Source organism: Myotis yumanensis, unplaced genomic scaffold (genome assembly GCF_028538775.1).
Source record: "Myotis yumanensis isolate MYYU_CA2020_CCGP unplaced genomic scaffold, mMyoYum1.0.hap1 SCAF_16, whole genome shotgun sequence".
NCBI lineage: Eukaryota > Metazoa > Chordata > Mammalia > Chiroptera > Vespertilionidae > Myotis > Myotis yumanensis.
The window spans coordinates 35,918,101-35,942,875 of record NW_027223767.1 but is presented as its reverse complement, the minus strand read 5'-3'; the positions used below and the strand labels follow the sequence as shown (position 1 = coordinate 35,942,875).

The following is a 24,775-nucleotide window of genomic DNA, read 5'->3' as shown; positions in this document are numbered from 1 at the left end:
AATCTCCACTCTCGCTGGAGCAATCCCAGCCCAGGGCGGTCTAAGGAGGACCCTCGGGGACCACGCCGCAGAGCTGGGACAGTGGCCAGCGGCACAGAGGGGACGCCGGCAGGACAGACCAGAGGTGGGGGTGTGACTCCCGCCCCTGCCACTAAGTCCACGTTGGTGGAAAATGGCTTCACCCTCTGAGCCTCAAACTTCTGATGCAAAAGGGGAACAACGCCCACCTGGTGGGATTGTTGAGGGGGTTAAATGCCATGTGTTTACCGAGCACGGGCCCGGAGGGCGAGGTGGGTTTTATGGCAAATGGTTCTGTCCTCATGAGGACCCAGGAACGAGGGGAACTGGGCAAGGAGTACAAGGCAGGACCCAGTCGCGAGGGCTGCACCGGACAGTAGGGGCTTATCCTAAGGACGAGAGCAAAAGTGGTCCCCGAGATCAGCCATGTCTGGCCTTGAACTTAGCCCCCCAGAGCCCAGATCCTGGCCCTCTCCAGACCTCCCACTGGCCCAACCAGCCCTTCTGGCTGCCATGCAGGTCCCGGCATGAATCAGAGCCCCCTGAGCGCCCAGCGCGGGCCCCCAGCCAGCACCAGGGCAGCTCCTTCCCTGTCTCGTGCTGCCCCCCGGGCCTCAGCCGCCAAGGAAGGGCCCACCCAGCCTGGCAGAGTTGGCTGCAGCTGGCGTGGCCTGAGGCAGCCCCCCGTGGAATTAATTACACGCCTCTCTTCATTCCGGCTCACAATCCATCACAGCCTTCATCCCTTTTTTTATTAGAAAATAATGGCAATTATGCCTTAAATAATCGATTTTTGCAGCTTACATTTAATTTTTGAAGGGATGGCAGACCCAGTGCTCCGTCTGTGACACGGCCTCGCTTCCATTTGCCTCTTCTCCTGGGTGCCCTGGCCAGTGGCGAGGAGGAAAGTGCTCGGAGGGAGGGCATGGCCTGTCTGCGGAGTTCTGGTCGTTTCTTTGCAGCAGATCGAGCAATACCGAGGGCTCCTGTCTCGGCTGGGATGGGAACTGAGGAAGCGGGTTGGATAGGGGAGGGGGGGGGAGGGGAGAAGAGGTGGAGCCCCAGAGAGAGGCTCGGTGTCTTTCCAGGAGGGAGACCCTTCTGGGCCCATGCCCTGCATTTCATCCACCTGATCCAGCTCCTGGCTGACTTCTCTCTGGGGAGGCTCACCCAGACACGTCCACCCCCTGCGCCTGACCCTTCGGAGGAGCTGTCCAGGCTGCTTGTCCCAGGGCACCCCCACCCCAGCTGGCCCCTCTCCTCCCTCTGTCCCGGATGTCTTTCCCCAGCCCCCTTTTCACTAACTTACCCTTCAAGTCCATCCCTCCAAAGTTGGCTCTGGAAAGCCAACTCTGAGCACAGCCCTCCAGCACCCCCAGCACCCTAAGTCCCCACGATCTACATCCTTGGGCCTCGACTGCTGATTTTCCTGGCTGCCCCGTCTCAGGGTGTTAACCAGGGCAGGGTAAGAGCCACACCTTCTATGACTCTGTCCCGCCCCGGAGTCTGGTGCAGGGCCCGGCACTTAGAGCGTATTAGTGTCCCAAGGCTGCTGTAACAAGTGAGCACAAGCTCAGGGGCTTCAAACAACACAGACGCATTACCCTCCAGGTCTGCAGGTCAGAGGTCTTCATGGTCTCGCGGAGTCACGTCCAGGTGGCGGCAGGAGGCTCCCGGGAGAGTCTGCTTCTTGTCCTTGCGGGCTCTGAAGGCCGCCTGCAGGCCCGGCTGGAGCCAGCGACAGCGGCCAAGCTGCTCTCCCCTCTGTCCCTCTGACCTCCTTGGGAGCCCCCCTTTTCCATTTTCAAGGCCCCTCGTGATTACATGGGGCCCCAGATTGTCCAACATAGCCTCCCTATCCCAAGGTCAGCTGATCAGCAACTTCAATTCCACCTGCGACCGTAATTGTCCCGTGATCAGGCAAGTAATTAATATAGTCACAGGTCCAAGGCTTAGGGGGGGGGCATCTTCGGGGATTCGATAAATGCAGGTTGAACAGAGATGAGTGAGTGAAATGAACCTACAAACTTCATGGCGGTGTACCTTCAACAGGAACAGTTCTGCACCTTCTTGCCACAATGGAACGCCTTAAAAGGGCATCCTTAGACTCACGTGCTCAACAGATAACCCGCTCAGAGAAAACCAGCGGAGGCCCGCCCTCCCACGGCCCTGCAGCTGGCATCCCACGGCTGCCCTTCTCCCCCACACGTGGGCTGTCCTTCCCCGTGGACCCCCAAGGCACCATCGAGCATCACCTGCGAGAGTTCACTCCCCGCTCTGATACCTTTGGTGAACTCCCTGGGCGCAGTGGGTGGATTCCACTCTCAAAATCTATATGTAGACTTTTTGTTTTTAATCTGAATTTCTAATAGAGACTTCTAGAAGGTGATGACTCATTACCGAAGGACCCAGCCCGGGGTCCTTTAAAGAGCAAGTTCCCGGGAGCCTTTCATACAGGAGCTGGTCGACAACCCTGAGAGGAGCAGGAGGCCTCGGTGGCGGTGGCGGTGGCGGGGTTCAAACATCTTGCCGCCCCAGGAGCCAGCCCGGAAGGCGTGGAAACGGGGAGTGAGTCTGGGGGGAAGGGAGCTCATTGCCCAAACCTGCAAAGGTCATGTTATGCTGGGAACATAAGACCTCTCACAACATGGACTGATAATTCTATTTGGACAGCTCCTCCTAACCAGAGTTAGCTGACTCCTCCCCCCACCCCCACCCCCCAATCCCTTTGTTTTTCTTCTGGGGGAGAACCAGGGCTGGTTGCTACAGCAACCAATTTATTTCTGCAAGTGCATTTTAACTTTTATCAGATCCTTCCTTTAGCAGGAAGTTTTTCCTTGGGGGGGGGAGGGCGGGGGCGGGGACGGGGACAGTCCTGACCTTTGCAAGCAGCTCTTTAAACACACCCTTCCCCTTCTGCTGTCCCTTTTATTTGGGGGGGGGGGGGGGGGGACGGGGACAGTCCTGACCTTTGCAAGCAGCTCTTTAAACACACCCTTCCCCTTTTGCTGTCCCTTTTACTGGTGGGGGGGGCGGGGAGAGCAAACTTTAGAAAATGAGGCTTTGGGAGGAGAGAGAAAAAACAAAGTGATTGCATGTCCAAGACTGTCGTCCTGCAAGAAGGAACATGTAGGATCTCGGGGTTTGCCACACCAGAGCCCCTTGACTCCCCTCCGCCCCCAAAGGCCTCGGGGAACCCACTCATCATCTTTTCACTCAACAAACACCGACTGAGCATCTCTGTGTCCTAGGCCCCACGTTAGGTGGTGGAGAGTTAGAACCGAATAAAGCAGAGGTGGCCGCTGCCCTGCTGGGGTTCGCCGTGTGTGGAGAAGACAGGCATGAAACATATCAACCCTCCGATCACCGTGTAACTGAGGGGACAGGAGCTGAGAAGAAAGGCACATACGGAAGAAGACAGAGGTACTCCATCCTAAATGGGCGGTGGGAAGGCCTCTCTGAGAAGGGGATGTTTAAGTTAAAACCAAGAGATTGAGACCAAGAGTTATAGGAAGAACTTTGTAGATAGCGAGCCATGTGTGTGTGGGTCCTGGGCTAGGAACGAGTGTGGGGAGGCTGAGGAAGGACGGTGGCCAGCGTGGCCAGCTCCTCAGGGGACAGAGTGGCAGGCAGGGGCCGGATCCCAGGGGCCAGCCACACTCGGGGGCTGGGGTTTGATCCTTGGGGCTTGGAACACTGACGTGGTTTCCAGGGTAGTGAAGTACAGATGTTGGTACAGACCCCTCAGCTGCCGAGGGCAGGATGCACTGGAGCAGACGTAGGTGGCGAGAGCCAATGAGGAGGGTAAATGAGTTAGAGGGGCTGACGCCATCCAGCGCAGGAGGATGGTGACTGGGTGGAGGAAGCCCTAAGACAAAGGAAGTGGGCAGAGTCCCAGGTGCTGTGGAGGCGAGAGCCGGGCAGACTCGGAGGTGGGTTGGCTGTGGGGTGGGGGGAAGGGTGGCTGGCAGCTTGTGGATGGAGCAAGGGGCCAATGGTGATACCATATGAAGATGAAGGCTCAGGTTTAGGAGAAAATAGGTCCCATGGCACCTGCAGTGTCCTCAGAACCCTCCCGTGTCCACTGTGTCGGTTCCCTAGGGCTGCCACAGGCAAGTACCACAGACCGAGTGGCCTCAAATATCACACATTTATTTTTCACACTCTGGAGGCTAGACATCTGCCAGGAAGGTGTCCACGGAGTTGGTTCCTTCTGGAAGCTCTGAGGGGGTGGTTATTCCATGCCTCTCCCCAGCTTCCCGTGGCTGCCAGAAAGCCTTAGCACCCCTGAGCTGTAGCGACATCACTCCATCCTCTGCCTCTGTCTTCACATCACCTGCCCTTCTGTGTGTCTCCCCATCTATATATATAAAAGGCTAAGCAACTGGCCGACTGGTCGACCCAGACAACCGACCAGTAGGTATGACGTGCAGTGACCACCAGGGGGCAGATGCTCAACACAGGAGCTGCCAAGCGACAGCAACTTTGCAGAGTGTCCTCTCGCACTCCAGGACCCCTCGGGAGATGTTGGACTGCTGGTTTCAGCCTGATCCCTGCAGTCCAGGCCGAGGGACCCCGCCTGCCAGAGGGACCCCAATCACTCTCCAGACGCCTTTCGAGCCCTGGTGCTGCCCCAGGTGCGCCGGCCAGGGAGGGACTGGGGGAGGTTGGCTCCATGGCGTGTCTAGCCCAGTCCCACCCCACAGGCCACCTTCTAATTAATTTCCTTTCAATGTGCACAAATCCGTGCACCAGGTCTCTAGTTCTCTTATAAAGACCCTTGTCATTGGACCTAGGGCCGACCCAGCTCAAGATGCTCTCATCTCAAGATCCATATCTTGATTACATCTGCAAAGGCCCTTTTCCCAACAAAGGTCACATTCTCAGGATCCAAGGGTTCAGACAAAGACATTTCTTTTGGGGACCACCGTTCAACCCACTACATCTGTCAGCTGAGTCAGTGGATGAGTGAATGGTATTTACTCTTCATAGTCACTCGTCAAAGAGAATGTGACCAGCCGGGGACCAGACAGGAGTAAGAACCTGACGAAAACTACCAGTTGATGCAGAATCAAGTGTAGCTCACACGTCTGTCAGGAAGCAAACTCTGCCTTTGAACTGGCGGACTATTTAGCCCAGCCTTAAAACGCCCTGTCTCCCTAGAGCCAGCCCCCCGGGTGAGGGGGGGGCGCCCCATCCGCTGGGCCTTCCAGCACCACTCTCTTCACGTGTGGGCCCCACTAACACTGCCCTGCAGCTCCTCGGCCCCCGGGGCCTCTTTACCCTTCTCCCCGGGACTCCCCTAAAAGCCATTTTAGCCTCTGCTCCGCTTGTAATAAAGTCCCAAGGCAGCTGAGTTTAAAGGCACAATTATGCATTATGGATAAAGGGCAGCCTGGCACCTGCGCAGGCGCCCTGGCTTCCGTCGAAGGCCGGGGCAGGGCCGTCCTCTCTCCCAGCCACGGGGCCAGCTCGGGGGCCCCTGGGTGCTGGCCGTGCCGGAGGAGGCCCAGCCCTGGGTGCTGTGCTGGGATTGCGCTGGCGATTGATGAACGTTAAAGACCTGCGCTCCCATCTGCTGGCAGTAATCATTAAGAACGCTGGGAGTTTGGGGGCAGTTCTTTTGTTCTTCTTCCTTTTGCCTTTTTTTCAAATATTTATGAAGAGACTTTCCATTTATCCTGACACATCTTCTCCACTGTGGGTGTCGGCTGGGAGGGCTCAGACAACAAACTCCAGAAGGTATTTCCCACAAAGCAGCATCTGGCTCCGTTGGCAAGTGCAGCGGGCGGCTTGCTGGGGATTGGCGGAGGCAGCCGGGGAAGGAGACAGCCGCTCGGCCCCCAGCCCGGGGACTCAGCCCTGGCGTGTCCCAGTGGGTAGGGCCCGGGCAGGGTGCATCCACCACTTGGCATCCTACAGCCCCAATTCCCGGTGTGAGCCAGGGCACAGGACCCGCCTCCCAGCCTTCAGGCCCTGTGGCCTGACGCCCAAGCTCCCTGACTGTCCCAGGGGAACCACCTGGGTGGTGACAGCTCCCCAGGGCAGGTTCCAACGATCAGTGGGCCAGGTGCTGGAGGGGAGATGCTGGCTCAGTCCAGGCCCCCAAGCTCTCCCATCCCAGGGGCCTGCTGGAGGCAGAGCCAGCCCTGCTGGGGGGGCCTTTCCCGCCTGCTCTGTTCGGTGGGGAGGCAGGCAAATGGCAAGGCGGCTGGGGCAGGGGAAGTCCGCCGGGTCGCAGGGCTACGGGTGACAAGGAGAGCCTCAGAGACTCCTCTCTGCTCCCCGGGAAGGGGTGGGGCACAGTCCAGCTGGGTTGACGCCAGGCACCCCCAGCCCACCATCCCGGTTAGGTACCACAGAGACTGGGCCAGGCGGAATGTGCTGTCGATGAATTCCGTTGGAAACCACTTTCCAGGAGAACAGGGATCCAAAGGCATCATGGACTTGTGCCCGGGTTCTTTCCCAGATTGCAAATTAGAAATCATTTGGGAGCTTTAAAAAATATCCATGCGCCCTGACCAGTTTGGCTCGGTGGATGGAGCGTTGGCCTGCGGACTGAAGGGTCCCAGGTTCGATTTCGGTCAAGGGCATGTGCCTTGGTTGCGGGCACATCCCCAGTGGGGGGTGTGCAGGAGGCAGCTGATCGATGTTTCTCTCTCATCGATGTTTCTGACTCTCTATCCCTCTCCCTTCCTCTCTGTAAAAAATTAATAAAATATATAAAAAAAATACCCCTGCCTTGGCCCCACTGCGGAGCGGTCAGAGCCTCCGGGAGGAGAGCATGCATCTCTCCAGTATCCCTGGGCTGTGGGCAAGGGCACTCCAGGGCTGGAATCGGTGGAGCTGTGGGAAGAATATGTTCTCAGGAGACAGGCCGAGCCTGGAATCTTAGCTCTTCTGTTCACTAGCTGCGGCCTTGAAAACGGTGCCCTCCCAACGCCTGTTTCATCCTCTAGAAAATGGGGATAATAACGTCCTCCTTGTTGTCAAGTGCCAGGCACATGGAGCTGCTGTTAGTCATGTTCCATCATGAACCCGTCTTCCGGGACAAGCCTGTTGAAGCCGGGCACACGGAGGAGCCAACAGGCAGCAGAGTCGGGAGCAGGGCCAGCAGCACCGGCTCCAGGAGGCACAGACCTGTGACCTGCAGGGCTGGCTGCCTCCGGGCCGCCCTCTGTACAGAGTCTGAGAGGGAGCAATTCAGGCACCCAGCCGGTGCCATCCTCCAGGTGACAACACTCTACAGAGACAGCATCAGCCGGGGCGTATTTTTCCTGGAATTTTAAAAGATCTAAAGCATTTAAAATATCTCCTCTAGGAAGTCAATTCATTTTCCATCCCCTGTTTATCTGGAAATGGTCTGTTATCAGATCCAGCTGAGCGTGAAGTCAGAGTGAGTGAGAATTTGCTCTGCCTGGTGCTGCCTCGGGCCAGGAAGGGGTGGGGTGAGGGTGGGAGTAGGGGTGGGGTGGGGTGGGGAAGGGGGTGGGGGCAGGCCCTGAGGTGTACAGTGCCCTTGCCAGGGAGCAGGTACTTCTGGGAAGACACCCCAGTGAGTCTGCAGACCACTTGAAGAGGGCCCTGGAATTCGGGGTACATCACTCATCCATATGATAAATATTATTTATGTCATACTAGAGGCCCGGTGCATGACATTCGTGCACTGGGGGTGGGGTCCCCTCAGCCCGGCCTGTGCCCTCTCCCAGTCAAGGACCACTTGGGGGATGTCTGCCTGCCGGCTTAGGACCGATCCCTGGCAGGCAGACACCTGGGGGGTCCTTAGCACTGCTGCAGAGGTGGGAGAGGCTCCTGCCCCCACCGCTGTGCTCACCAACCTCTCTGCTTCTGGCTGAGTGGTGCTCCCGCTGTGGGAGTGCACTGACCACCAGGGGGCAATTCCTGCATTGAGCATCTGCCCCCTGGTGGTCAGTGTGCATCATAGCGACCAGTCATTCCAGTTCAGTGGATTTGCATGTTAGCCTTTTATTATATAGGATTATGTGCCTCTTGCAGTGACATCTGCTGGTGCCAAACCACCTTGCCTGGGCCAGCTGGGGTCACACACACACACCCCTCACACATGGTTCTCAAATTTTGCAACAGCTCTGAGGGTGAGCTCTGCAAGGCCACATGGCAGCTGAGGAGGGGAGAGTCCCCTGCACCACTGGCTGCCACCAGCCCCCAGCTCTCCTGCCACGAGGATCTCAAAGGGCGTTTAGGCAATGGCAGCAATGGTTTCATTAAGGCTTTTCACCCAAACGATCCACATGTATAAGTTTCCAGGGGCCAAAATGCACCTACAGAGTGGGCCCCCCTGTGGTAGGCGGCAGGAACGGTACCAGGGTCAGACCAAACCTGGGTTCCGCTACCTTGGTACTCGAGTTCTCACTAGGAAAGAATCCAGAGCCAAGACCCAAACTGTAAGACAGTGGTTCTCAACCTTCCTAATGCCGCGACCCTTTAATATAGTTCCTCATGTTGTGGTGACCCCCAACCATAAAATTATTTTCGTTGCTACTTCATAACTGTAATTTTGCTACTGTTATGAATCGTAATGTAAATATCTGATATGCAGGATGTATTTTCATTGTTCACGACCCACAGGTTGAGAACCGCTGCTGTAAGAGGCTGTTTATTGAGTAAATTACAGAGGTAGGAAAAGTAATTCCTAGAAGAGAGGGGCTTAGGAAATGAGTTATGAAGGCAAAGAATGGGCCTTTGGAGCTTGGGAGGGAAGGGGAGAGAAAGGGGGAAGGAAAAGAGGAGGGAAAGGGAAGGGAAGGGAAGGGAAGGGAAGGGAAGGGAAGGGAAGGGAAGAGAAGGGAAGGACAAAGGCCTGCTCCCAGGAGGGAGAGCCCATTGGGTCGGAGATCTTAGGGGCGGTCCCAGGGGAAAATCTCAATAGAATATTCAGCAGTTTTCCAGGTGTGTCCTTTCAGGGTTGTGGTCTCCACTGATTGACTGACTGGTCAGCACCAGGCCAGGGGGTCATTATTCCATGCAGCTGTCCGGAGGTTTGCTGCTTACCTTGGCCTGGAACTGAAATACAACAGAGGCAGAGATGTTATCTCTAGGGAAGAGAGGTCAAGGGGTCGAAACCACAGGACAGCAATATGCCAGGGGAGGAGAAGTCCCCCTGGGGGGCAAGGCCCCGCCCTCCCATTGATTGTCCTTCCCACTTGGGGCTTTCCGACCTGGTGACCGGCACTGGCCCTGCTCTGCCCATGTCTGTCTAACTGCCTAGAGCACCATTGAGGAGAAGTTGATATTTCTGGTTTGGATAAGTTGATGGGTGGTGGTCTACGTTACAAAGGAAGCTTGGATCTGGTGGAGCTAGTGATTGTTGGTGGGTACAAAGTGAATTGTTAGGGAGCATTAATGAGCAAGATAATAGAAGCTACCATTTGTTTGGTGTGTATTTCAATCAAAATTATAAACATGGGTCTGCAGCCTGACCACTGAGGTTCAAAACCAGGTGTCCTACTCAGCAACCCTTGGCAAGTCCTTACCTTCTCCAGGCCTTCATGCCTCTTTGGCAAAATGAGACCCATTATAGTCCCTGGCTCAACGCATTTGGGCAAAATCAAGTGAGTTAATACATGGTAACGCATTTACAATGGACCCTGGCATTTATGAAGTGCTGAGTACACATCAGCTATGGGCAGCGTTGTGCCCATGCCTTGCCTGGGATTCTTCAACCTGGGGCACAACAGCCCCACGAGGCAGGTGCTTGGCTCCCCATTGTACCAGGGCCCAGAGAGGTGCAGCCACTAGTCCAAAGTCACACAGCTGTAAATGGCAAAGCAGGACTGGAAGCCTGGGGTCCACCTGACCCAATGACCTTCCTTTTCCTGTTCACAAGCAAAGAGCCAGCAGCTAGCTCTTCAGTAAAAAGCGAGCGACTAACAGAGGAGGCAGATGCAAACATTCAATTAATACCCCTGGTTCAAAAAGACACCTGCGGTATACAGCCCGTCCTCCCGCCCAGGAGCAAGCACAGCCCCAAGCAGGCCAGGCATAGCCACAGCCTCCAGCTAGCAGCAGGCAGCGGAGAGCCACGGGAGGCAGATGAATAGGAACGTGTATTTCAGACGTGGGAAGCAGCCAGACCTACCCTGAACCAAACCTTTCATTCAGCAGCCAGGCACTCTGCAGCAAAGTCCTGCCTGAAACGCTGCCTTTTTCTCCCAGCTCCTGCACAAGGCGGTTATATTTTAGGTATTAAAAGCTCCGCTTTGGTAATAGGCACCCGTTAGTTGCAGAATGCGTTGTCATGGACCGTCTTCCCCACCCCCATTTTCAAACGTCCCTGCCGGTGTCTCCCTTGGAGTGTTTTTCTCGGCCCTCTGAGCGTCGGCTCAGTTTTAGAGGCTGGCTGTGGACAAAGGAACACCGGGCCTATTTGTCCTGTTGAGTGTTTTGAAAAGAATGTTCTCAGAATAACCAGTTACCTATCCAGCGTGCTGGGCCGGAAGCTTTGGCCAAGCCAGGTCATTAATATCAGTACGCTCAACACCAGGCCGGTTCTAGAGCAAATTCTAGTGGGGAGCGTGCAGCCCGGCGCTGAGCGCAGCCCCTAATGCCGTGGTCGGCAAACTTCGGCTCACGAGCCACATGCGGCTCTTTGGCCCCTTGAGTGTGGCTCTTCCTAAGCCTTAGGAGTACCCTAATTAAGTTAATAACAATGTACCCACCTATATAGTTTAAGTTTAAAAAATTTGGCTCTCAAAAGAAATTTCAATCGTTGGACTGTTGATATTTGGCTCTGTTGGCTAATGAGTTTGCCGACCACTGCCCTAATGGGATCCATTTTGGAGACACACAGATCTTCCATAAGCCACACCGACTCCACACACAAGACAATGTGTGGTTCCCTGCTTGGAGGGCTGCGTTCTCCTCCGATCACCGTAAAACAGAAAAGGCCCAGAGAGGGTGGCAGCTGGAGGCCAGAGCTGTCTCCAAGAAGCCACCGGCCTGGGATCAGGGCTGGCCCTCTCTCTCCTCTCCCGCCAGCACCAGGACAGGCACTGAGGTGCCAGGAGGGAGAGGAAGATGACTCCTCAGGCTGATGGCTTCCAGCACCTGCCATCAGCCCGCCTCTCCCTACCTTCCCAGGAAACCTGCGTCACCCCACCTGGGTGGCAGGTGCAGCCTTTTGCTAACCTCTCCACCCCCGTGTGGCTTTGACAGTCATTTGAACCTGATTTCATCTGGGTAAGTACATGCAGGAGGACTGGGGGAGGAAGCAGATGTGGGAAGAGACTCGGAAGACCCTGAGCCTCTGCGCGCTCCAGGGAGTGAGGTGCAGCAGTGCAGCAGCTGACAGCGCCTGGGTTCAAACCCCAGCTCCTGCCCTTACTCTGTTCAGCTGCAGGTTTATCTCCTGCAGAGTGGGAGTAAAGGCGTCCACCTTGTATAGCTGTTGCCATGATTCAGAGACCCGGCACTCAGAAGACACTCATTAAATGCTGCCTCGTTTCCCTCTGCACTTCTAGGGCCTGGCCTGGCGTGGGGACCCCGGGAGAGCGCGCCACTGCTTTTTGGTGGCAGAGCTGAAAAAGAACGCTGCGTGTCCAGCTCCAATCACCTCGAATGGGAGTAAGTGATAAGCAAATGAGATGGAATAAACTTGGACACAGAAAGCTAAGCGGCATTTTCTGGTGTGCACGCTCCCTACGGAGATACTGGAGAGAGAGGCCGTCATTCCTGCAGTTCGAGGAATCCGATGGGGGAGGCAGTCAGCACCGGGTCCGAGGCATTCCTCTTGGACTCCGAGCAGCTCAGACGGGTCGCAGATAAGGCTCTACACTGAGCCGAGCCCTGGAACCATCTAAGACTCATCCCCAGCCCTTAGCTATCAAAACTCAAAATCACTCTTTATGTCTCTTCACACGCAATCTCTCCCAAGCTCCCCAAATCCCCCTACTAAGCTTCTGAAATCGGCAGAACCATCTGCCTCGGGCATGGAAATGAGAGATCACAGAAAGTGGCCACGCAGAGGCCATTGTTTCTGGAGGACAAAGGGGGGAACCGAGCTTTTCCTAAAGGCTTGCGGAGCCTCGGCAGAAAGCGAAGCGTTCCCTGGCTGGCGGAGGGGGGAGTGGGGAGGGCCTCTCCCTGCCTTCCCCCTGTGACTGCAAATGCAGCCTGCTCGCAGCATTGACATGCACGTTCCGCAGCGTGAGCAGCCTAATACTGTATTCCTCTCCCACCGCAGCTGCCTGGCCGCTTCACCCTGGAGTTGGGATGGTCGGAGGGTTTCTGAGCTCATTACAGCTCTGTCTTCACAGCCAAAGGAAAGGGAAGAATTGTGGTAATTACCCCAATGATCCCATGAGGGGGAAGAAACCACTTTGTGTTGGAAAAAAGACAGGCTTGGAGGACAGGTCCAAATATCCCCACCTCCTCAGCTGTCCAGAGAGGTAATAATATGTATGATGCCAACTCCCCCCCCCCCCCCAACAGTAAAACTTATACTGAGCAGATCCCTGGGGGAGGATGCCAAGTGTCCAGCCTCTCCAGAACAAGGCCAACCCAGAGCCGAGCCTCCCCCAGAGCAAGCAAAGGGCACATCCCTCACTCAGATCTGGAAATGTCACATGGGAGAAGCTCCAGGGACCTCAGGCAGCAGCTAAATACTGCCATTTAGAGTTCTCTAATCCGGCTGAGCAGAAATTTCCAGATTTAAATTGTGCTCACCCAGGCATGATGAATGGTCGCAGACAGTCCTGAGTTTGCTCCAGCTCCCTTCACCCGCGGTCAGGTCCTTATTTAACTCCACAGTCTGCACCCTCACAACCTCAGGACTCAGCATTGGTGCCAGTTGGGTGTCCACAGAAAGAAAGGCAAACCACCAAGCCCCCACGGGAGTCCCCACCCCCGGAATTAAGGGGTCATCATAACACTGCGGTCAACGCTACCAAGAGGCGGGTTCGTGTTTGGCCTTGAAGTCATCAAGCTGGGGTCTTGAGATGGAGGCATTGAATTGAGCAGGTTACTCGACTTCTCTGTGCCTTGGACTGTCCAGGTGTTGGAAGGGGGAGAATGGTGAGAATTAACAGAAAACTTAACAGCCATCCCCTATAACAGTGATGGCGAACCTTTTGAGCTCGGCTTGTCAGCATTTTGAAAAACCCTAACTCTGGTGCCGTGTCACATATAGAAATTTTTTGATATTTGCAACCATAGTAAAACAAAGATTTATATTTTTTATATTTATTTTATACATTTAAATGCCATTTAACAAAGAAAAATCAACCAAAAAAATGAATTCAAGTGTCACCTCTGACACGCGTGTCATAGGTTCGCCATCACTGCCCTATAAGGTGCCTGACGCATTGTCTCCAAGAGAAGGTAGAAAAAGGAGCATTTACTGCTCGTTCCACAACGGTCACTAAGTGTATGCACTGTGCAAAGCTACTTACTTATTTGACCCTCAGAACAACTCTGAATCGGGGACTGGGGAAGTGTCTTTCTCCTAAGCGGTTCTGGCTTGTCCAAGGTCACCCTGCTAGTTAGTCTTGGAGCCAGCATGACATGGCGACGGTCTTGGCTGCTAGTCCACTGCTCTCTCAACTCTCACACATGCTCCTTTGAGAGTGGCTAACAGGACTGATGCATGAGGATTTCTGGTGTCTCCCTGGGATTAACATGAGGATCTGTTGCTTGGAGGAGGGCCCTACCACCCCATGTCATCTCCAAGTGACCCAGGAGCTGTCTCAGAATGTCAGGGTTTTCACACCAAGTTTCATGGGACCCTGGGATCCACAGAGGTGCTTTGGGGCTGCCAGGGGTGATATGTGTGTGTGGGGGGGGGGGGGGCGGAGACAGGTACTCTGGGTTGCCCATTCGACCAGAGCAATGCCAGCTCTTACCTACAAGGCTAACTGTTGGGAGACCTGTTTAAGATTTAATATGAAGCAATGATTTGTTTCTTGAAGGAGGAGGAGGAGGAGGAGAGGAAGAAGGAAGGGGAGGGGAAGAGAAGGAAGAGGAGGAGAAAGAAAAAAACGAAAGAGAAAAGGAAAGAAGCTTGAGATGCACCCTCCTGGGAGCTTCTGAGAACAGATCCCAGAATCTACCCTGTGGATATCAGGGACAGAGGGGCAGCCTGCTCTGAGCCACTGCGAGCCCTCTCACGCCTGCTGCATGCCTGCAGGCACACACTGGGCGCCTGCTGTGTGCAGAACCCCGACCAGGCGGACCAGGCGATGGTGGGTGGAGGTACTTAGAGGTGATGACTCCTGCCCTTTGAGACTTTGAGGAAGCAGAACAGACATCCCAAAGGCAGAAGAAGGGGGCCAGCAAATGCTAATTAATGCGGCCAGTCTGGTCCTTGGGATTCCCCCCCCCCTTTTATTTATGTCCCCAAACCAGACTGTAATTTTCCAGGGGGCAAGAAACACGTCTCACTCATCAATAGTCCTTCTCATGTATGTCAGATATGAGAAAGGCTCACAATCTTGTGGCCGAGAGACCAGCAATTCCAGCTGGGGGGTCACTGATTTTCCTCCGGGTAGTGGGGCCCGGGAAGGTCCCACAAAGGATGAAATTTCAGCTGCATCTTGCAAGAAGAACCGCAGCGCTCCATATTCCTCTTCCACTTGCCTGGGGGTTCGCTGTCCAATCCCTCAGGAAAGCCATCAGGGATGCCAGCGTGAGCTTTGGGGGGGCGGGGGGGGAGTCCGATGGAAAGGCATGCTGGACTTCCAGGGGCTGGTCTCAGGGCCTCTGGAGGAGAGCTTGGAGCGAGCTTTCGAAGGAGGAGGAGCCTGAACTGGCTCCGAGGGGAAGGGAGCGCGTCCAGGTTGAGATCATGCCAGCAGCAAAGGCAATTAAGCGAAGCCAGCCGGGCTTGAGGCAGAGACTGGCAATAAAGGGGAGGCGGGGAGGGAGAGCCAGTTAAGCTCGAGTAGAGCGAAAGGCAAAAGGAAATAAAGGTGCTGAGAGTGAGCTGGGAAAGAAGAGGGAAACGGCTCAGGGCCAGTACCACCCAGGTGATCCTGGCTTCACAGTAACATGCCGTCAGAACTGTGGTCATGGGGGAGCACTCCGCCTCAATCACAGCGTCGCCAGCGCCCTACGAAGCAGGGAGCTCTTCCCAGGGGACCTCTGGCTGACCCCTCCCTTCTGCCTCAATCCCGAAGTCTGGGCGCTCCCAAGCCCCGCCAGGAGCCCCGGGAGGAGAGTGGCAGCGGCCTGGCTGGGCTGGCAATGCCTCCAGCTGTGACTGATGTCTGGGGTTTCTGGAAATCAGACCTGCACACTCCCACACGCGCTCCTCTACACTCATCGCCAGGTGAAGGCACTGATCCGTGCGCGAGGAAAGGAGGGACACACACACACTCACTCCGCACGTTAAAGGTCCCCAGGGCCGGCTAAGGACCGGCCGGCGTCCGGGGTTGGTGACCGAGGTAGCTGGAAACGTGGTTTGCGTCCGTGCTCCCAGGGAAGCGGCGCCGCGGCTTCCTGCGCGCAAATACTGTGAATGAACCCGCGGAGACGGAGCGAGGGAGAGAGAGCGCACGCGAGGGCGGGGCGGGGCGGGAAGGAGAGAAAACCCGGGCCGGCGCAGGTGGGGGAAGAGCAGGGAGCGCCAACCCAGGTGGGGGCCGAGGGGCGGCGCCGAGAGGAGCGGGGCGCGGGCCCGGAGCGTGGCGGCGGCGGGCGGAGGCGCGGAGGGCGCGGGAGGGCGGGCCGAGAGGGAGGAGCCCCCGGACGCCGCAGCCAGCGGGTCCGGCGGTCCGTGCAGCCCTCACTCGCCGCCGCGCCTCGGAGTTTGAGCCCCGCGCTGCGGAGCACAGGCACGCCCGGGGCGCGGGGTCGGAGCGCGGAGCGCGGCGCCGCCCCCCGGCCCGCGGCCCCCCAGCCCGGGCGCCCCCGGCGCGGCGCGCAGAGGAAAGAGGGCGGGCGGGCGCGGCGGGCCGGGCCGGCGGGCGGCGGACTATGAGGCGCCCACCATGGTGCGATGCGACCGCGGGCTGCAGTTGCTGCTGACCACGGCCGGAGCCTTCGCCGCCTTCTCGCTCATGGCCATCGCCATCGGCACCGACTACTGGCTCTACTCCAGCGCGCACATCTGCAACGGCAGCAACCTGACCATGGACGACGGGCCCCCGCCCCGCCGCGCCCGCGGGGACCTCACCCACTCGGGGCTGTGGCGGGTGTGCTGCATCGAAGGTAAGGCCGGCTCCGGCAACCCCCATCCCCAACACACACACAGACACACACACACACACACACACACCACCTCCTGTCCGGGGCGCCGGCCGGGAAGGGGGTGGGCGCGGCACTGGCTGGCTCCGCGCGAGACACAAAGGAGCCGGAGCTAGCGGGCGGGTCCCCTCGCGGCCAGCTGGGTACCAGCTCGGGGTCCCTCCCGGCTGGGGACCCCCCAACACACCGATCCCACAAACTCTCCACTAGCACACGCACACCCCCTCGCACACAGACAATGAAACACACCGAAACTCACGCGCGCGCGCAGCCGGACACCAAAACGATCCCAAGGGACCGCGCCGACGTCCCCGGGGGAGGGGAAGGCTAGCTGGGGGGGGGGCGGGAGGAGGCTGAGATGGGGGGAGCAGACACGAGAGGAGGGGAGGGCGGAGGGGGAGGGGTTGCTTGGCAACCAGTGTCTCTGCGATTGCTATGGGAACTGGTCATCCTGGGGCGGGGCCGGCCGGGGGTGGGGAGCGCCAGGACCGCTCAGATCCAGCTCCAGGCCCGGGTCCGAGGGGTGAGGGCTCCCAGCGGGTCTGGGGGAGCCCTGGTTGCCCGAACCTGACGCCGCCGAAACCTGCTCCATCCCCTATTCTTTCATGGGGCTACTCGTCCGCTCCTACCTGCTCGGTGGGAAGGGCAGGGGAGCGACACCCAGTCTCCCCTGACTGAGGCAGCGAGCCCTCCGTGGTGGTCCCCGGGCAAGGAGGCTGCGGGAGACCTCGATAGAGAACTGGGGCGCGCAGGGGCGACCCGCGGACCGGGAACGGCCTGGGAGGGGCGTGGCCGCCCATCAGAGGGCAGGAGAGGCGATGAGCCTCGACCTCCGAGGCACGAGAGGCCGAGTGGTGGTGTAAGGTGGGAATGCCTCTAGGGGCCGGAATTGGGTGCCCCGGGACTGTGGGGACCGCTCCCTCCGGGGGCGTCGGGGGCGGGGGGCGGAGAGGGGAGGCCCGGACGCCTCCAATGGCGAAGTGCGCCGGACCTCAGCGCCTCGGTGCCGCCCGCCCAGCTGCGGAGCTCGTGCCACAGGTGGTTGTGGAGGGGCCCTCGGCCCAGGCAGGTGGACGGTCTGCCTCTGGGGCTTGGCTTCCCCACTGGAGACGAGATGGGGGAAGTGGCAGAGCGTTCCTTCCAACCATCTTTCGATAGAGTTTCGTCGTCGTTTTTCTGTCACCTTTCCCGCGTGTGAACTCCGCCCCTTTGTTTTTCGGGGAAATTCTCCCCCACACCTAGCCTCCCCTGCAAACAGTGCGGCGTGGTTGGATCTCGGTGGAAGTTGGGGAGGAGCTCTTAAAAAGATGGCCCTTTTCCGGCCGCGTTTGGAGGCATCTATAAAGAGGCTCTGTGGAGCTGGGTAGCTCGGTGAGGCCCAACTTGTCCCCTTTCTCTCCTCCTAGAATCTCTAGGGCCTAGACCAAGCCTGTTCCTACCTGGAATCCTGCCCACCTCCGCCCCCCACATCCACTCCCAAACTAGGCTGCTTTGCCCTTTGCAGTTTGGAGCTTAATGCCAGGGGTGACTGTGCAATCAATAGTTTGGGAAACACAGCTGCACAAAGGAGGGGGGGGCGTGGGGGCCCACGATCACACCCTCCTCCTGCCTTTTGAAAAACGTCATTTTGGGTGTGCAGTTGCTCAGATCACAAACACCTACTCCTCTCATGTGGAGGACGTACCCACGTCACTCCCTGCCATGGCACCTGAGTTAGACACAGAGCAGGGGCTGGGGAGCCCGCCTCACAGGCTGCACGGGGCGCTGTCCACGTGGCACCGTAAGTCATGCTACTGTCACCACCCAGACAGAGCTTCCAGTTTCCCTGTGGAAATTGGAGCTGCTCCATGCCAGCAAGCCGGGTCTCTGCACAGCGGCTCCAATGCCTCCTTTATTAATTCCTCATCCTAATTAGGATGGATGTGTTCATCAAGAAAGCCCCAAGCTCCGGGCAGCTGGCAGAGGGAGGGTGGGGGACTGCCGTCGGGGGCCTTCACCAGCGCCTCAGCCATCCCCATGAGGCCTGGAGTTCCAAGGCCAAGCCAGGCCACCTCCCAGGGCCAGAGCTTCCTTGGACCAACCCAGGTCTGGGAAAGCTGGTTCCGAATTTCTTGTCTTGACTAGAATCCTCATGACAGTCCCCCAACCTGTGTGGAAACCACCAGCTTATCTCATCACAGCACATCACAGAGCCCAACAGGGGTGAATCTGACATCTACGATGCCACCACCTGCCAGCGAGTGTCTGGGCTGAGCTGCAGACAGCACATTAACCCCAGGCCACTCCCTGGGGGGGTGGGGGGGCGGGCTCAGGCACCTCAATATTGGTTTTTGTGTGTCAACTGCATTATCTCCACCTGTTCTCTAACAGAGTGCCCCAAAGCATTACGTGGGGAAAAAGAGAGAGAGATCCAAGCTCTGAGCGGAAACTGGAGAAATACTGCAGCAGGCAGCTAACAAAGCGCCGGTTGTGATGGCGGGACTCTGAAGGGTTCGCTGGCAACTCACAAACAGGGGATTCAGTTTCCTGGTGGTTCCCCATCAATGATGTTGCCAGCCCAGGAGAGCCCAGCTCTCAGTGTGTGTGAGGCAGCCATGCAGTTTGGCAGGGCTTCCTGCAAAAGGGCCCCTGGGTGCCGCCCTGAGCCCCCCTCCCCCCGCAGGGCTCGCATCCCACAGCCTCTTTCTGACACCTCCCCTCCCCCCCCCCCCCCGCCCCCAAAAAAGACCTGGTCTTCCCCTCTGCCCTTCTATTGGACAAGTGTCAGAATACTCCAGTGCCCAGAGCCTTGTGCAGGTTCCCGCATGGCATGATCACAGAGGCCCTGAGAGGGCGCTGTCTTCACCCCGTCTGCAGGCGGGAAGCAGGCTCAGAGAGGGCAAGGCACTTGCCCAGAGGCCCCCAGGAAGGAGGCTGCAGGGCCAGGTTTGACTCACTGTAGGGCTCTTCCCACCATGTCTTCCTGCCCCTTCCCGACAACTTCTGGGATGCGGTTAAAATGCAGCACATGGAACCAAGTACCTGACTATCCAGGAAGGCATTTAGAAGTGAGAAGGTACAAGTGATATACAGATATTGCATAATGCTCACGCTCTCTCGCTCTCTCTTTCTCTCTCTCACTCTCTCCCTCCCTCCCCCTCCCTTCCTCCCTCCCTCCCTCCCTCCTTCCACCATGTTCTGGACTAGCTTGTTCCAACCATAATCGGCCACCTGCGCCTTCCCTCCCCACGACCCCTATTTATTCTTTCTTTGTATCTTTGGTGACACTCAGCCCAAGTCTGGGGACATTGGAAAAGAGTAATAAATCTTTGCAGACTTTTCAATCACAGGAATCGCCAGCCGACATTCGTCCAATCTCTCCTGCATTTGGAATTAGGCGAGCTGTAGATAGAATGTCAACTAGCATTTCGGGGCCATTGCTGTGTGTGGGGACAGGAGACTTGTGAAAACAAGGAGAGGACCAGGAGACTCGGGGCCCAGACGACAGCAGCTCATGTCAAAGCCCACGTGCCCACTGTTAGCTCCGGAGCGGCCACGAGGGACCCAGTCCCTGTGCGGCCATCAGGAGAGCTCTGGCCCCTGAATAAACAGTCCTGGCAAAGTATAGCTTCGGCAGCACCCTGCCTCTCGCTCTGTCTGAGCCTTAAAATGGCAGCCTTGGTGCCAGGGGTGAGCCCTGTGCCTGCTGTGCCAGCTCCGGTCTGGGCACTAGCCTGGGAAGGTGTGGAAAGATTCTGGACCCCGAGAGTGACAGGGTCCTTTGCCCCAGTCACGCTCACCTTCCTACCTGGGCAGCATCTCTCACACCAGCGTCCCCACACTTTATTCACACCGTGGCACACAGAGAAAAAGAGAAGATTAACCCTGTTCCCTGGAGCCGGGGAGGAAGAGGACAGACATCCATGACTACCCAGGGCTCCAGCCCCTCTTCCCAGTCCTTCCAGGTGCTCGGAGGTGGAGGAGGGCTCACTGCTCCAGCACCAGGAAGCCTCTCACAGCAGGTCAGCTGGGAAGCTCTGCCTTAAGCCATGCTCCCCACATCACACCATTCAGAGAGGTTTAGATCCAAATGACATCCTTGCTCCACCTGCCCCAGGCCAGGCACTGGGCTGGGAACCATTCCTGTGTGTGTTTGCTTTCATTTTCTCTTGCAATAACACACGACAGCCTGTCAATCAGGCCCCAGGGCTTGACAGCAGCAGGCACAGGCCCCCTTCCCGCCAGCCCAGCCAGTCACCCCCCTCCGGTCCTCCTTTGCCCTCTGGCGTTAATACTAACAGCCTTCAGGCATTGAAGACCTCCTGCAGGACTTACATTAGCTGGTGTAATTGTCAACAACACCTCGAGGTAGATGTTAATTATCTGCCTTTTACAGGTGTAGACACTAGGCTCAGGGTGGCCAGCTGCGGAGAGCAGGATGCCTTCTGCTGTCCTGGTCTCTGGCTGCGGCTGCGCCTGAGCAGACAGGCCAGGCTTCCACCGGCCAGGGGGTGCCCTTTTTTCTTTTTTTTTTCAATCGCCCAGATTTGGGAAGGGTGTTGTAATAGTCAGCTCGGGCTGCCATAACAAAATATGATAGATTCAGTGGCTTAAACAGCAGACATTTCTTTTTTAAAAAAATATATTTTTATTGATTTCAGAGAGGATGGGAGAGGGAGAGAGAGAAACATCAATGATGAGAATCATTGATTGGCTGCCTCCTGCACGCCCCACCCTAAGGTGCGAGCCTGCAACCTGGCATGTGCCCTGACAGGGTTCAGGGAATTGAACCGTGACCTCCCAGTTCATAGGTCGATGCTCAACCACTGAGCCATGCCGGTTGGGCAGACACTTATTTCTCACAGTTCTGTAAGGATGGAAGTCCAAGATCAAGGTGCCAGCCATTTGGGTTCCTGGTGAGGGCTCTCTTCCTGGCTTGCAGACTACCACCTTCTCGCTATGTTCACGTGGTCTCTTCATATAAGGGCACTAAGCCCATCATGGGGACCCCACCCTTATGAGCTCATCCACACTGAGTCACCTCCCAAAAGCCCCACCTCCAAGCACTATTGGAATTAGAGTGTTCACCTATGGATTGTTCCTGCTTTATAACTGGTGCTCACGCTCCAGTCATCCGAGGAGGGGCCCTGGCAGTCCCCTCTTGTGTCTACCTTCCCTAATGCCCTGCACCGTCTCTTCACCTTCCTCTGTTCCTCACTCTTTTCTCCTGTCTCATGATAAAATACTAGCTCCCTTTAACTGGAGCCTCGTGACTGAGGAGAAGCTGGGGATCATGGTGGACCCCAGCCTGAGATCTGACTTAATGGCCCCACCACAGAGCTGGCTTTGGAGGAGCCCCGTGTCTAAGGCTTCAGAAAGTTTCAATAGGAAACTGGCAGTTCTTTAACAGAAGCATCCTGTGTGCGTCTCCTCAGAAGGCCAAGATCCTGGGTGTTTCAGGACAGAGTCATGGAAGTTCAGAGCAGGAGGGGCCTCGGGTCATCAGATCCAGGGTTCAAAGGTGAGGGGGGCAAGGAACAGGATAGCCCGAGTGGGGCTGTGGAAGAGAGCCTGGTGGGCCTCTCCAGTAGAACCAGGTTCACAGCGGCCTCGTGGCAGGCTCGTAGAAACAGGGAGCAGTTTCTCCAACTGGAAGAGCCTTTGAGGTTACTTAATTCAACGGCTCCCACCCTTTTTTCTGCTAAGACAGTCACCTGCCTGCCGGGCATGCTTCTGTTCATTCATTCACACATGCACGCATTCATTCATTCATTCATTCATTCAACGCATGCTCACTGAGCACCTGCTCTGTGTGGGACCTGGAGGCTCTGAGTCGCGGTGGTGGATGGGACAGAGCCGGTCCCTGCTCCCCTGGAGCTGGCATTCTAATGAGGTAGCTGGCACTTCCAGGTACTAATGAGCGCTGTGATGAAAACAGCAGGGGCTGTGCTGACGGAGGCTGGGAGGGATGCTGTCAGCAGAGGGGACAGGCAAGAGCTGTCAGAGAAGGGCTGGTGAAGACCTTCCAGGAAGGAAAGCCAAGGCCCCAGGAGGAAAGAAGCCGGTGAGGAGGGAGGAGAGTGATCAGGAGGAGGGCGGGGCAAGGCTCCTCCCTGCGTGGGGGTGGGGCAGAGGCTTGGAGGGCAGGGTCAGGAGCCTGCTTTATTTTATGTGGGATCCTGTAAAAAGCTTAAGGGGCCTTTAGGGCAGGGGAATGAAGGGATCTGATTTATGCTTTTGGAATATTGTGTGGCTGCATGTGGAGAAGATTCTGGGAAGCAAGGGAGGCCACCAGGAAATGAGTCTGGACACTGTTGCCAGATGGCTACTTGAAATATCAGGGGATCATTTTATAGAGTATATAGGTTTGTCTAAACACAGCGCTGTTCACCTGAAAGTAATATAAAATAATACCGAATGTCAACTGTAATTGGGGAAAATTATTCTTAAGTTAGAAAAAACAAAAAGAGTAAAGAGTTGCAGGTGACCCAGCTCCCCCTGCCTGTGACAGCCCAGCATGTGTCCACACTGGCATGCAAATTACTGATGTGGCCCAATCCTCACGCTCTGCAAGCAAAAGGGACTGAAGACCAGAGAGGTAGAGGGACTTACCCAAGGTCACGCAGCTCGTAGGTAAACGGAGCCGGTAGCAGAAGCGGGTGTGGGGGCTGCCTGGATAGGGCTCTGTCTGCACAGCCTCCCCTGGGGCCGGCACGTGGGTGAAGGTTGGGCCAGAAGCAGCCGCCATAGGGCAGGGTAAGAAGCAAGAAATGCAGAAAGGCAAGGAACTCACTCCCTGCGGGCCTTTCTGTGCCACAGCTCGGCACCTCCCTCACAGTTCACTGCAAACACACACTCTGCGAAGCAGCGCTGTCCTCCAACAAGGGCGGTCTCCCGTGAGTGTGTGCCTGTGCACGGGCTGGCTCTCCGGGGAACAGCTCCAGAAAGAGAACAGACCGGTTCTACCCCCCAGGGACGGGCCAGGCAGGACCTGCCTGGCTCTCCCCCGGAGCCCGCCTCCTGGCGCTCTGGGAAGTGCCATACAAGACCATCTCTTCTGAACTATAAGTCAGGACCTGGTACCAGACCAAGGGCCTTTTTTCCTAACGTGTCAATTTCTTCATATGAAAAAACTTTCCCAAGCTGTGAAAAGCACATCACATGGCTTTCCTCTGTTCTTTTTGTCTCCAACCAAAAACGGAAAGAAGGAAGGAAGGGACAAAGTAAGTACTGTAATAGGTGAGGGACTGGGACGGAAGTTAAAATAAAATTAGGCAGCTAAGACGGTTGAGTCCGGTTAGTGCACGAAAGGCTGGCTCAGTTGCCAGAGGTGGGCCACCGATGTGTCTCTGGGGTTCCCGGCGCGGGGACAGAGAGAGGAACATGGCCACAGGTCAGAGTTGCAGTGTACGCGTAGTAAAAGGAAACTGGAGCTCAAGAGAAGCCCGGCTCTTTCTGACACAGAAGCCTGGGAGAAATGTATTCGTGACTCCGTACACACCAGTCTCCTATCACATTAAAATAGACTTTATTGAAAGGCAGCAAGGGGTAGAAGAAAGAGGCCAAGTTCGTGGGAGAGAAGATCCCAGTTTTGCCAGGTCGCTGTGTGGCTTCAAGCAGGTTACTTAACCTCTCTGAGTTGTTGCTCACGTGTCTGAAAAATGGGATAATGAGGCTATAGATGTGAAAGTACCCAGCACACACCTTCAGAGTAGGTGCCCTGGCCTCTCTATCCCACCAGGCTCCTGGGTGTGGGCCGGCAGCCAGATGAGGAACTTAGCTGCCAACCTCCAGCGCACAGGGGCTGTGAGGGAGGCCCGGAAGGTCATCCATCACCCGGCAGCCATGGGGCAGGGGCTAGACATTCTTGCTCCTTTGTATTTCCAGGCATCCTGGATGTCTCTGCTGGGTCAGCACAGGGCTGGGGTCCAGAGGACACCCCGCCCCCCTCATTGAAGTTCCATGGTCTTTGCAAAGACCCCAGGCTCTCTGCTGGGTCAAGGAGGGCAGGGTGTGACTTCACACTGAGCCACGCTTGGCTTTGGCTTCGGGCCTCCTCCTCCGCCCCTCCCACTGCTAGAGCCAGGAAGGGGCCAGAGGGCCCCACTGTTGGGGTCCCGGAGCCAGAGCAGTGCTTGGGTCTGAAGGGTCCTCTGCTTGTTTTGGCTCCCCCTTCCATCCCTCCATCACGCCCACATCCACCAACCCCCTACACTTCCTTCAGGCCACCTCCTCCATAAAGTCAACCCCAGCTCCTTCCTCGGGCTCCTGGAGCACTGGTCCTCTAGCCACAGGGGGCTTCACAGAGCTGGAATTTGTAAGGGCTTTGGGTTTTAACTGGGCAGGGGGGGGGGGGGGGGGGCCTGACCCTTCTGTGCCTCCTACTTTGCCAAGCCCATCGGTGTTCAACAAATGCTGTTTGTGGCTCTCTCCTCCCCGCCATGGCCCCCTCTCTGAGTGTGGAAAGGCCCAGGGGAGTTTCTTGACTCCGGCCCAGCTCCAGAGCCTGGGAGAGAAGCGAGTCACTAAAAATGCTCAGACTCCCTGGCTAACGTGCCGT

The 24,775-nt window shown here is 56.8% G+C and overlaps 1 protein-coding gene across 1 annotated transcript in view; it reads left to right on the top strand.

The window, feature by feature from the left end:
* The first annotated feature begins 15,980 nt into the window (after positions 1–15,980).
* The window catches only part of CACNG4 (calcium voltage-gated channel auxiliary subunit gamma 4), a 52,502-nt gene continuing 43,707 nt past the window's right edge, over positions 15,981–24,775 (top strand). The window contains exon 1 of the mRNA XM_070393178.1: positions 15,981–16,200. Within this exon, the coding sequence (XP_070249279.1) occupies positions 15,981–16,200 (220 nt within the window). The remainder of the gene's footprint in view (positions 16,201–24,775) is intronic.